The sequence below is a fragment of the Mandrillus leucophaeus genome, unplaced genomic scaffold (genome assembly GCF_000951045.1).
Source record: "Mandrillus leucophaeus isolate KB7577 unplaced genomic scaffold, Mleu.le_1.0 Scaffold1251, whole genome shotgun sequence".
Taxonomy (NCBI): domain Eukaryota; kingdom Metazoa; phylum Chordata; class Mammalia; order Primates; family Cercopithecidae; genus Mandrillus; species Mandrillus leucophaeus.
This window is the reverse complement of record NW_012100888.1, coordinates 636,364-648,901: the sequence shown is the minus strand read 5'-3', so window position 1 is coordinate 648,901 and position 12,538 is coordinate 636,364. Positions and strand designations below refer to the sequence as shown.

At 38.7% G+C, this 12,538-nt stretch overlaps 1 protein-coding gene across 1 annotated transcript; it reads left to right on the top strand.

Annotated features, from left to right (window-relative positions):
• Positions 1-4,306: 4,306 nt before the first annotated feature.
• RAB39B (RAB39B, member RAS oncogene family) lies at positions 4,307-8,100 on the top strand. The gene is made up of 2 exons (XM_011971957.1): positions 4,307-4,822; positions 7,598-8,100. The coding sequence occupies exons 1-2, from the start codon at positions 4,608-4,610 to the stop codon at positions 8,022-8,024; spliced, it is 642 nt and encodes a 213-aa protein (XP_011827347.1). The 5' UTR covers positions 4,307-4,607; the 3' UTR covers positions 8,025-8,100.
• Positions 8,101-12,538: the final 4,438 nt, after the last annotated feature.

The following is a 12,538-nucleotide window of genomic DNA, read 5'->3' as shown; positions in this document are numbered from 1 at the left end:
TATATATAAAACAGCAGAAGATATATTCTTTTCAAGTGCACATGGAGCATTACCAGAATAGATGATACACTATGCCAAAAAAACAAATCTCAAGAAATTTAAAAGGATAGAAATAATACAAAGTATGTTTTCTGACCACATGGAATGAAACTAGAAATCAATAGTAGGAAAAAGATATGAGAAACTCACAAATATGTGAGAATCAAACAAAACACTCATAAATAACAAATGGGTCAAAGAAGAGATCAAAAGGAAAATCAGAAAATAGTTTCAGATAAATGAAAATGACACAAGAAAGATACCAAAACTTATGGGGTTCAGATAAAGCAGTGCTCAGAGGGAAATGTATAGCTGTAAGTGCCTGTATTAAGAAAAAAAATCTCAAATCAATAACTCAACCTTACAACTTAAGAAACTGGAAAAAGATGAGCTAACTAAAAGAAAATCAAGCAAAAGGAAGGAAATAATAAATATTAGGGCAGAGATAAATGAAACAAAGGGAATAGATTAACAATAGAATCAATGAAACAAAAAGTTGGTTCTTTGAAAAGAACAACAAAACTGTCAAACCTCTTTTTTGGTTCCATGTGAAATTTAAGGTAGTTTTTTCTAATTCTGTGAAGAAAATCAATGGTAGCCTGACTGGTCATTAGAGAAATGCAAATCAAAACCACAATGAGATACCATCTCACGCCAGTTAGAATGGCAATCATTAAAAAGTCAGGAAACAGTGGCACGTGCCTGTAATCCCAGCTACTTGGGAGGCTGAGGCAGGATAACTGCTTGAGCCCAGGAGATGGAGGTTGCAGTGAGCTGAGATCATGCCACTGCACTTCAGCTTGGCCCGTGGAGCAAGACTCTGTCTCAAAAAAAAAAAGGAAACAACAGATACTAGAGAGGATGTGGAGAAATAGGAACACTTTTACACTGTTGGTGGGTGTGTAAATTAGTTCAACCATTGTGGAAGACAGTGTGGTGATTCCTCAAAGATCTTGAATCAGAAATACCATTTGACCCAGCAATCCTATTCCTGGGTATATACCCAAAGAATCATAAATCATTCTACTATAAAGACACATACACACATATGTTTATTGCAACACTGTTCACAATAACAAAGACTTGGAACCAACCCAAATGCCCATCAATGATAGACTGGATAAAGAAAATGTGGCACATATACACCATGGAATACTATGCAGCCATAAAGAAGGTTGAGTGCATGTCCTTTGCAGGGACATGAATGAAGCTGGAAACCATCATTCTCAGCAAACTAACACAGGAACAGAAAACCAAACACTGCATGTTCTCATTCATAAGTGGAATTGAACAATGAGAATACATGGACACAGGGAGAGGAACATCACACACCAGGGCCTGTTGGGGAGTGGGGGTGTAGGGGAGGGATAGCATTAGAAAAAATACCTAATGTAGATGACAGGTTGATGGGTGCAGCAAATCACCATGGCATGTGTATACCTATGCAACAAACCTGCACGTTCTGCACATGTATCCCAGAACTTACTATTTAAAATAAAGAAATAAAAACTATTAGGACTAATAAGCAAGTTCAGCAAGGTTGGAGGATATAAAATCAATATACAAAAATTAATTGCATTTTATAAACTTGCAAGGAGCAATCTAAAAATGAAAATAAGAAAACAATTCCATTCACAATGGCATCATAAATAACAAAACACTTGAAGTACAAAACTTATACACTGAACACTATGAAGCATTGTTAAAACAATTTTTAAAAACCTAAATAAATGGAATGATATCCATCTTGTGCTCATGGATGGAAACACTTAATTTTGTTAAGACAGCAATACTCTCCAAATTGATCTACAGAGTCAAATCAATACCTACCAACATTCCAACTGCTTTATTTGCAGAAACTGATAAGCTGTTCTTAAAATTCATATGAAATTGCAGAGGGCTCCAAATAACCAAAACAATCTTTGAAAAGATTGGATCCTCCACAGTAGGAGGACTCACACTTTCTGATTTCAGAACTTTCTACAAAGCTACAACAGTCAAGACAGTGTCATACTGGCATAAGGGAGACATATAGACCAATGTGTATTGGCCATTTCATTTCCTCTTCTGGGAATTGTCTCTTTACATACTTTGTATTTTTTATGTGTAATCTTTTATCACTGCCTTACTGTTTTTTTAAAAAATCAGCTTTATTAACATAGAAATAGAAAGTCCAAAAATACATCCATACGTCCATGGTCAATTGATTTTCCAGAGTGTCAAAATCATTCCATAGAGAAAGAATAGTATCCTCAATAGAGTGCTGGGATAGCTGGATATCCACATGCAAAGGAATGAATTTGAACCCCTTCCTCACACCATGCATAAAAATAAACACAAAATAGATCATAAACCTAAATGAATGAACGAAAACTATAAAACTCTTAGAAGAAAGCATGAGTAAATCTTCATGACCTTGGATTTGGCAAAGTATTCTTAGACATGACACCAGAAGCATGAGCAACAAAATGGAAACTTGATAAATTGTACTTCTTAAAAATCTAAAACTTTGTTTGGACACCCTCAAGAAAGTGAAAAAAAAAAGAACACACCGAATTGGAGAAAATATTTACAAATCATATATCTAATAAAGGACTTGTATCTAGCATATATAAAGAACTCTTACAACTCAATAATACAAAGACTAGTAATCCAGTTTAAAAATGGGCAAAAGATCTAAGAATATTTTTCCAAGGAAAATACACAAATGGCCAATAAGAATGTAAAAATATGCTTGAAGTCACCAGTCATTAGGGAAATGCAAATCAAACTAGAATAAGGTACCACTTCGCATCCGTGTTAGATAGAATGTGGAGAAATTGGAACCACATACACTGCCAGTGGGATGTAATATGGTACAGCCACTGTGAAAAAGTCAGGCATTTCATCAAAGGGCTAGACATAGAGTTGCCACAGGACTGAGGAATTCCACTCTTAGGTATAAATCCCAAAAAACTGAAAACAGATATTTTTTAAAAAGCTTGTACATGAATGTTCAACGGTAGGATTATTTAGAATAGCCAAAAGGTGGGAATAACCCAAATGTCCCTCAATGAATGAATGGATAAACAAGATGTGGTCTATCCATACAATGGAATAGTATTCAGCCACAAAAAGGAATGAAGTACTGATACTAGCTATAGTGTGAATGAACCTTGAAAACATTATGCTAAGTGAAAGCAGCCAGTCACAAAAATGCACATATTATGTGATTCCACGTATATGAAATGTTCAGAATAGGGAAATTTATAGAGATAGAAAGTACATTAATGGTTGCCAAAGGCTGGAGGAACATGGGATAGAGAGACGATAGCTAAAAGGTTCTGGGTTATTTTTTGAAGTGATAAAAATGTTCTAAAATTAACCGTGGTGATAGTTGTACATATCTGTGAGTATATTAAAAACCTATGCTAAGAATTTTTCACTTTAAATGGGTGAATTGTACAGTATGTGAATTTCCATGTTAATAAGGCTGAGTTTTTAAAAGAGTAAGGCAACGATAAAAGATTACACACAAAAAATACAAAGGATATGAAGAGACAATTCCCAGAAGAGGAAATGAAGTGGTCAATACACAAGACTTGGTATTGACCTCATCAGTAGTCAGAGAAATGTAAAATAAAGCAATGAGACGTATTTTTATTTAACTACATTCTATTGACAAGAATTAAGAAAGAATAAAACATACATATGATGCTTGAAATAATGCAGAGCAATGACCTTTTCACACATTGTTGGGTAGAGTTTAAACTGCTAGTTTTGGAAAGTAGAATGGCCATGTCCATTAAATTTAAAGTACTCATACTCTTTGAATTCATGGCCTCTCTTTTAAGACTCTAGCTCATAGAAATAAAATACGTGTGACTACACTTTAAAGAATCTTTACTGCAGCATTGTTATGACAAAAGGGAAATTAGGTGGAAATCGAAAGATATTTATGATGCTTTATTAACTGCAGAAAGCAATTATTAATTGAAAGTAAGGCCTCAGTTTAATTTTTGTAAAAACAAACAGCAATAAATGTATATGGGAATACAAACACATATAATATTTGTGTGTTTACGTGAGCATGGGAACACTTGTAGACTAATATATAATTATGTACCTTCCCTTTCTTGAGTAGTTTTGTATTGCTTTGCTAGTTTCAATGAAAAGGTATGACATTTGCAGTTTGAACGACAGAAAACATTTTTAATTAACAGAGGGTGGGTGGGGTAATTAGAAAGGGAGGGAACGCGCTAATTTTGCAGCCATTTTGTGTGCGCTCCTCTTACAGACAGTGCGGCGGCCCAGGCGTCGCGTCTACGCGGGGGATTACAGTAACCCGGTTGTCAGTGATGAGTCAGAGTGCGTGGTGCTGATGCTGCTGCCATTTCATCACCTTTGCAAGCGCAGCATCCATCCCTCCGCTATCCGGGCGCCTGGGCCTACCCAGCTTCGGGTTCCCAGGTCAGCGATGCGCTCGCGGCTGAGCTAGATCCTGCCGAGCCGCGCTCTCTGAGGCGTCGGCGGGGCGCCCCCTCCCGCCGTCCCCGGTCCGAGCCAAGGAGACCTGCAGAGCCGCGGCCATGGAGGCCATCTGGCTGTACCAGTTCCGGCTCATTGTCATCGGGGATTCCACAGTGGGCAAGTCCTGCCTGATCCGCCGCTTCACCGAGGGTCGCTTTGCCCAGGTTTCTGACCCCACCGTGGGGGTGGATTTTTTCTCCCGCTTGGTGGAGATCGAGCCGGGAAAACGCATCAAGCTCCAGATCTGGGATACCGCGGGTCAAGAGAGGTTCAGGTGGGAGCGCAGTCCGGGCCCGCAAGCAGTGGGAGGGTCTTCGGGGTTTGCACAGCCTCTGGGGAGAGAGAACTTCCTGGTCCTAGTCGCGGTCCAGGAGGGCAACACTAAGGGTCTTGGGGATTCTACCGAAGCCCACCTTTGGCTAACCCGGAGTTCAGTGCAAGGAAAGAAGCGCCCTGGCAGGGAAGGCCGGTCAATAACACATATTGCTTGCACCACAACTCCACCAACCTGCCCCTTGGTGGCTAATAAACTAGCTGGAATTGATTTCTGTATCTGTAATTCATCAATCTCAGTCCCTATGTTACGTACTTTCAAAAATGTTCCCAGGTCATCCTAACATAACTGACAGAGATTTAGATACATAAATACATGTGTATTATGTTTTATTTCCATATCTGTGTGTGTGCACATATATATGCTAACATATGTTCTAACATAAAGGAAATACATAAGATTGATTCCTTCTTGCAACCAGCACACATTCAGTGATCATCTACTATGTGCCAGACTCCGGGCTTGTTTCTGGGAAAACAGTGTGAGGAAACTCACACAAGGGGATGCCATGTAATCAAAACAGACAAAGCCCCTTCACTCTTGGAACTTCTGTGCTAACATAGTTGAGGGAAATAATAGATAATCAGCAATTACAAAAATGTGTCTTGCTCATATTTGTATGCCCACTCCCTACTGTAACACTTGGCACATAATGAATATGCTTAATTTCAATGAATTCATTGAATAATCAATGAATATGTTTACTTTCACTCAAAACCCTTTGCTTTTCTTTTGTAGCATGTATTATTTGTAATTATATGTATGAACACAGAGGAGGAAAGGTTAACTGGAGAAGATGAGACCGGATGAGCATGACTGCCCAAGCAAAGACAGGAAACGCCCAGGGATAGGAAACAGGATGAATAAAGACAGAAGTGAGAGGGAACAGAGTGTACACAGAAAACTTTGCAGGGAACAATTTGAACTAAAGTAGAGCAGCAGGAACCAGATCAAGAAAACTCAATAGCCCAAGTTTATGATCATTTGCTCATTTATCTATTGAAAACTAACTAACCATAGAAGATACGGGCTGGGTAATTGAAGAGTGGTAAGGAGAAATAATTACAAACTTAAGTTGCCTCCAGCTCCTCACTTCCACAAACAACACTGTGGAAAATATCCTTGTACAGGTTCACTTTGAACTTGTGATTACATTTCTCCTAAGCAAAGAAAGGTATCTTTTATGTGTTTGTTGGAATTTCTTTCTATATGAACAGCCTGTTCACATCCACTGCTTATTATTTATTGGGCAGTATGGACTTGTAAGAGTACTTTATAGATTAAGAATATTAACGCTTTCCTGTCATGAATGTTGTAACATATATTCCTAGTTTATCATTTGTCTTTTCACATTATTTAAGATTTTTTAATGTAGGGAGGAATTTAAGGTTTATGTAGCCTTATGTCCATGCTTAGAAGGCCTTTGTCACTTTCTTTGCTAAGTACTCACAAACAATTGATTTCTCGAATCAAGCTTTTCACAAATCAAAACCTTTGTTTGTTCATGTCTAATTTTCTGGTAAATCTACCATTCTCCATGAATATTCAAACCTAAGAGACAAGAAATGCTTTCAGTCCCCAGGGCTGATTTGCCTGATTCTGGAGACTTAAACTCATTTGTAAGTTTTACTTTTACCATCATCTAGCTTGGACTGTAGGTCCCTGGACAATGCTTGTTCTGTTAACACTGGGCCATTTTCCCTAAGCTATTGAGTCCTTTATTGTCTATCTTCTTTATCTGAGGAGACAGAAAACCTAAAAATAGACATAGATTTTAAAAATCACAGTAGTCTAAAGCAAGTGATTGCAGAGACAAATAGGTCTATACCCTGTAATAAGCTTTAATACACTGTAAGCAAAGTGCCATAATGTATAATTATAATGAGGCTCCTCAAGTCAAGAAGTTAAAACATGTGAAGTTTCATCTGATGGCTCCTGAGTTGGCCTCTCTGAAATGTGTCAGGAAATAGGGCTGAGAGGCACTTTGCCTGAACCCTTCGCCATCTTTCTTTTTCCATTCCCACAGGCCTGGAAAATAAAAAATAAAATTGTGTTTCTCCTCACAGAAGAGATTGAGGATCCCTGTTAGCTAATAATAATAATAATTAATAATAATAATAATGGAAAGAGAAAAACATGGTAATGATAAATGGAAAAAATGGAGTATATAGCAAGATACCTACTTTAAATATTTTGTTAACTATCATAAATTCATTTCTATGTTTTAAAAATCCTGTTTCAACTACTAGCATTTGTAATGAACTCTCCACGTCACAGAACACTTTAATATCCATTGTTTCATTTTGCCTCATGGTGACACTGTGACTTAGGTATCCTATTGTGCAGAAAAGGAAGTCTCTGTCAGTTATTCAGATTTGGGGGGTGGGAGAGTTAGTTGTAGTTTTACCTGAAGGCAAGAAATAGAACTAAATTATGTCCCAGGGTCACTCTCCAGTGCTGAATCCATGGAAAATGCCTAAAAGTTCATGAGCATTCATTTCTAGAAGATACCCATCTCAAAGTTTTGCCCAATTGGAAACTCACATATTAGTATTACTATTGAGTGCCATTTGTATTCCCTTGTTTAAAAAAAAAAGAAAATCACTTTTATCAAAGGACTGTGTCAATAACCAGGAACACTTGAATATACTGAGTTCATTGACATGCAGAAGTTTGGGCACGGCCTTTATTCTTTACTTCTTTCTTGTGTTTTAGATCCATCACTCGCGCCTACTACAGGAACTCAGTAGGTGGTCTTCTCTTATTTGACATTACCAACCGCAGGTCCTTCCAGAATGTCCATGAGTGGTTAGAAGAGACCAAAGTACACGTTCAGCCCTACCAAATTGTATTTGTTCTGGTGGGTCACAAGTGTGACCTGGATACACAGAGGCAAGTGACTCGCCACGAGGCCGAGAAACTGGCTGCTGCATACGGCATGAAGTACATTGAAACGTCAGCCCGAGATGCCATTAATGTGGAGAAAGCCTTCACAGACCTGACAAGAGACATATATGAGCTGGTTAAAAGGGGGGAGATTACAATCCAGGAGGGCTGGGAAGGGGTGAAGAGTGGATTTGTACCAAATGTGGTTCACTCTTCAGAAGAGGTTGTCAAATCAGAGAGGAGATGTTTGTGCTAGTCAGCTCTTGTATTTCCAAAACATGCTCTCCTACTTGAACTGAAAAGTAAGAGAAATAAATAGAACCTTTGTGTAACTGACGAGAACTCAACCTCCATTTGGATACCAAGTGAGCCTCCTTCTCAGGGGGACTCTGACAGACTCATGTGTGGGTGGATGGGGGTGCCTGAGTGCTGTGACCAAGGGACTGAACTGTGGCCCATGCTAGGCAGTGGCTGCTCCATGAGCCCTTTGTGGACCACATGTTAAGGGCCTGGGGTTTAGGAAGCTAAGTCCCAGGAAAGCATACCTACAGACAGGACAACTATTACTTGGTATTTGAGCTCACTTATAGGCCATGAACATAAAGAAACACATAAAGGGGAAAAAAGTATCACATTGGGGACAAAGATTATGAGCTCTACTTATTCCATGAGAATACCCTGCACCAAAGGTGTTTGCTGGGTTTGGTTAAAAGGTACCAATTAGCTTTTAACAGCTCATCTGTAAAATGAGGAACATAGACCAAAAGGTCTGGTGTTCAAGTAAAAATGATGTGAATATGAAAGAAAGGCTATCTACACAGTTATTAGCACATTTGAACACTCTTGTGGTAGAATTACCAGCTGTATGAAACAAATTGTCCCGTGCAAATTACCCTATAACTAGGAAAGGGACAAAGGTAAAGCCCATTCAGGTATTATTGACAAGAGGGCTTTAAACAAGTGAATAATTGCACAACTAAAAAGACATTAGAACTGTGTGGGCTATAAGTGTTCTTATCACCGAGACACTGGATTTTTATTGAAAGGAACCACATACAGCAATGGCAATGGGGAGTGGGATAGGGATAAAATACTCACCCCAAAATGACCTTGGCCACCTGTCTGCCGTATACGTACACTGAGCTCCTGTCTACCCAACAGAGTTAGCCCTTAATTCTCAGGTGAACAAACAGCTAACTGCATCAGCAAATTGGAATGGCTGGCTTGAAGTTTCCATTATTTTCTTGAAGAGAGGTGATGCTTTAAATTACTTTTTGGATTGTAGCCAGTTCAGCTAGGCAAAAGCCATACTTTTCACAATTAAAAAAAACTATTCTGATTAGAGTCAGGTTTCTCATATCCATTGTGATAGGAAGGCCTAAGAATGGCAAATCGCTTTGAGATATAATATTGAACTTCTGTATGAATGTGACTGAATCTGAAAGTTTGGGAATTTGCTTCAGCCAGAATAAAGAAGCCAAATCATGAAAATTATGGAAGACTGTTCTGCCACCTGTGCCCCAAGTTGGAGGAGCAAACCACTTTGGATCAATTCACAGCATTAATTACAAGTGAACTGATCATCTTCTCTATATTCATTTCACAAGAGCTGGCTTAGGTGGGGTAATTAAATTGCCACCTTTATGGTTGTAAAAGACAAATAAAACATGGCAAATTTGATTAACACAAAATTTCATCAACTGCTATACTTAAGTATGTTTAGAAGATTCTGAAAGCAAGATTATCCAGTGGGTAAATGAGAGTTGAGTGGATTCTGTCAGTTCAAAAAAGGAAAGAAAACTTCTCTACAATTTTCTTGACTAAAATTTATTGTATGTACACTATTCCCACTCCTGGCATTTTTTGGCAGGTTTAAAAATATTCAGCATAAATCCAGCAGAGGTGGCTGAGCTTAATTGCTTAAATAAGTTCTAGAAAATTTAAAAATCATTTTAGTAGAATTCAGTACCGTTGTCACTGCAATAAGTGGGTTTTAGAAAATAAGTGTGAAAAAAATCAGGTGTTAATATAATACTAAGGATAAAGCTTTAGAAGCTATTTTACTACATAGGTAAAGAAAAGATAAACTAACTTGTAACAAAGACCACAACTGCATGTTGGATTAGATTGTCTCATATTTCAGAATAAAATGTACTGTATACTTTTCCTCACTTTGTTGTGCACTGTAATGAAATGTGAACAATGCTTTATTTAGCTGTATGTGAATGAAAATATGCTTGTATTTAGTAAAATGATTGATTATGTGACTGTGAGATTCCAAGTGTGTGTTATAGCTATTTCCAGAATCTGTTACTACAGTGTAGCAACTCTACTACCAAGGATATCAATAAGATGTAACATATACCATACACAATCGTATTCACCATTATCTTAAAGTCAGAAAGAGAATGATTTTTGAAAGTTATCTGATCATTATATCAAAAGTCACTGGGACCTCAGTACTTCCTGGTGAGCCTAGGCAACTTTGAGAAAAGTTGGTTCCATCAAGCCTAAATCTTCATCGTGGTGATTTTAAATCAAGAGTCTTAATTCTGTTGCCAGGTAGTTGATTACAACTATTATATTCCCTGGAAAGTCTTCTTTTTTCCAGGCTAAGTTACCTCAGCTTTTTCAAATCCTACTACAGCATACTTTTTATGCCAGGATCACTTACAGTGTGGCACCAACATAAGAACACAATAGTTTAGCACATTTCCCTGGTGGACTGATAGTACACATGTGGGTGGGGGGAGGGTAAGAAAAAAAGGAAAGATAATAGATTCTGAGTCTGGGCATATAGATACGTAGGCTAAGTTCTGTACAGCTTTATCACTTTTATAGTTAAGAGGGAATGGAAGGGAGGGAAGGGGAGAACAAGGAAGGAAGAAAGGAAAAAACAACAATGTAATATCCCCGTCTTAAAATGCTCCCCAGGGCTTGATCATTTTTTCTTCATTTATATTAATTCTCTTGGTGGCTTCATTCAGTCCCATGGCTATAAATTAAATCTATAAGCCAATGAATCCTGGATTTTTATCTTCAACTTGTTTATTTCCCATGGACTCCAGACCCTTATAACCAACTGCTTGCCTGACATCCCCACTTGAATGTCTATCAGGCATCACAAATTTAACATGTCCCAAATCAGGCTCCTAATCTTCCTCCCCAAATATGTCCCTCTCATAGTCTTCTCCTCCTCAGTAAATGGCAACTTTGTCCTTTCATCTACCTTTGCCAAAAATCTTGGTATCACCCTTGACTCCTTTCTTTCATAGTTCACATCTGATCTATCGGGAAATTATGCTGGCTCTACCTTAAAAGTATAACCAGAATATGACAGCTTTTCACCATTCTCAATGCTAATGCACTGGTGCTGTCCACTATCATTTTTCTGAATTATTGTGATAGCTGGTCTCCCTGCTGCCTCTCTTGTCATCTCCCCTTCCCCACCCCTGCCATGCTTGCAGTCTATTCTCTACATAGCAGCTAGAAGGAGCCTGATAAAACATTAGTTATAAGCAATCATCTCCTCATAATTCTCCAGTGGTTACACATTTTACTCAGCTTAAAACCCAAAGTCCTTCCAATGGCCTGCAGAAGAACCCTTGGAAATAAATTCTATCTCCATCTCATCACCTCTGTAACCCTCTTTATTTTACTCCAGTTGCATGGGTTCCTTTCCTGTTCTTCAAACACACTAAGCACATTCCCACCTCAGGGACTTTGTATTTCCTTTTCCCTCTGTCTAGAATTCTTTTTCCTGAGATATCTGCATGGATTGCTCTCTCACCTTCATCAAGTTCTGGAGCCAGCAGCTTCCAAGAGTTGGAAGCAGTTTCCTCATCCTAGGGAAGACGTGGCTCCAAAAGTCATTGCTGACAGCTCAACCTAGAGTCTTACTCTTTAGTCTTCCCTGGGTAACAACAAAGTGTAGGGCACACAGAAAAGGGAAAGGAAACGTACAAGGAGACAATGAAATCCTGGAGAGTATAGTTTTACAGGATGGCATGAACAGTAGTATCAAAATGCAGCAGCGGATTCAGAAAGATAAAAACTAAAATGAATCCCCAGGATTTGAGAGAACAGGAAGTCATGAGTGGCCTTTGCCAGTACAGTATTGGTGGGATGATTGCTGCCTATATCAAGCCTCTCAGGAACTTGGTGTTCTCAGTTCTGTCAGAGGACCAATTCTCTTCTCTCTTTCTTCTCTCTATCCTCTCCTCTCGCTAGACAATCTTACCTACTCTTGTGACTTCAGTTACCATCTTTGCATTGCTGATTCCAAAATCAGGAACTCTAGCTCACTTTTCTGCACGTTATACCAATACAGCCAACTTGCCTACTAAACACAGCCACAAATTTCTCAAACTCAACATATCCAATACTAAAATCAGTGTCTATCAAAATGTGCTCCAACCACCCCAGTCTTCCTCAGCTCTATAAATGACACCACCTGACACCACCGTTCACAGAAATTGGGAGTTATTCTTAAGTCCTCACTCCCCCTCACTTCTCATATCAAATCCATCATCTAGCACTGTCAACTCTAACTTCAAAATATGTGTCTGACCCTGGGCAACATAGTGAGACTCCATCTCTACCAAAAAAAAAAATTAGCCCAGCATGGTAGCACATGCCTGTAGTCCCAGCTACAAGGGAGGGTGAGGTGGGAGGATCACTTCAGTGAGCTCTGATCACACCACTGGACTCCAGCCTGGGTGACAGAGCAAGACCCTGTCTCAAATATATATATATATATATATATAATCT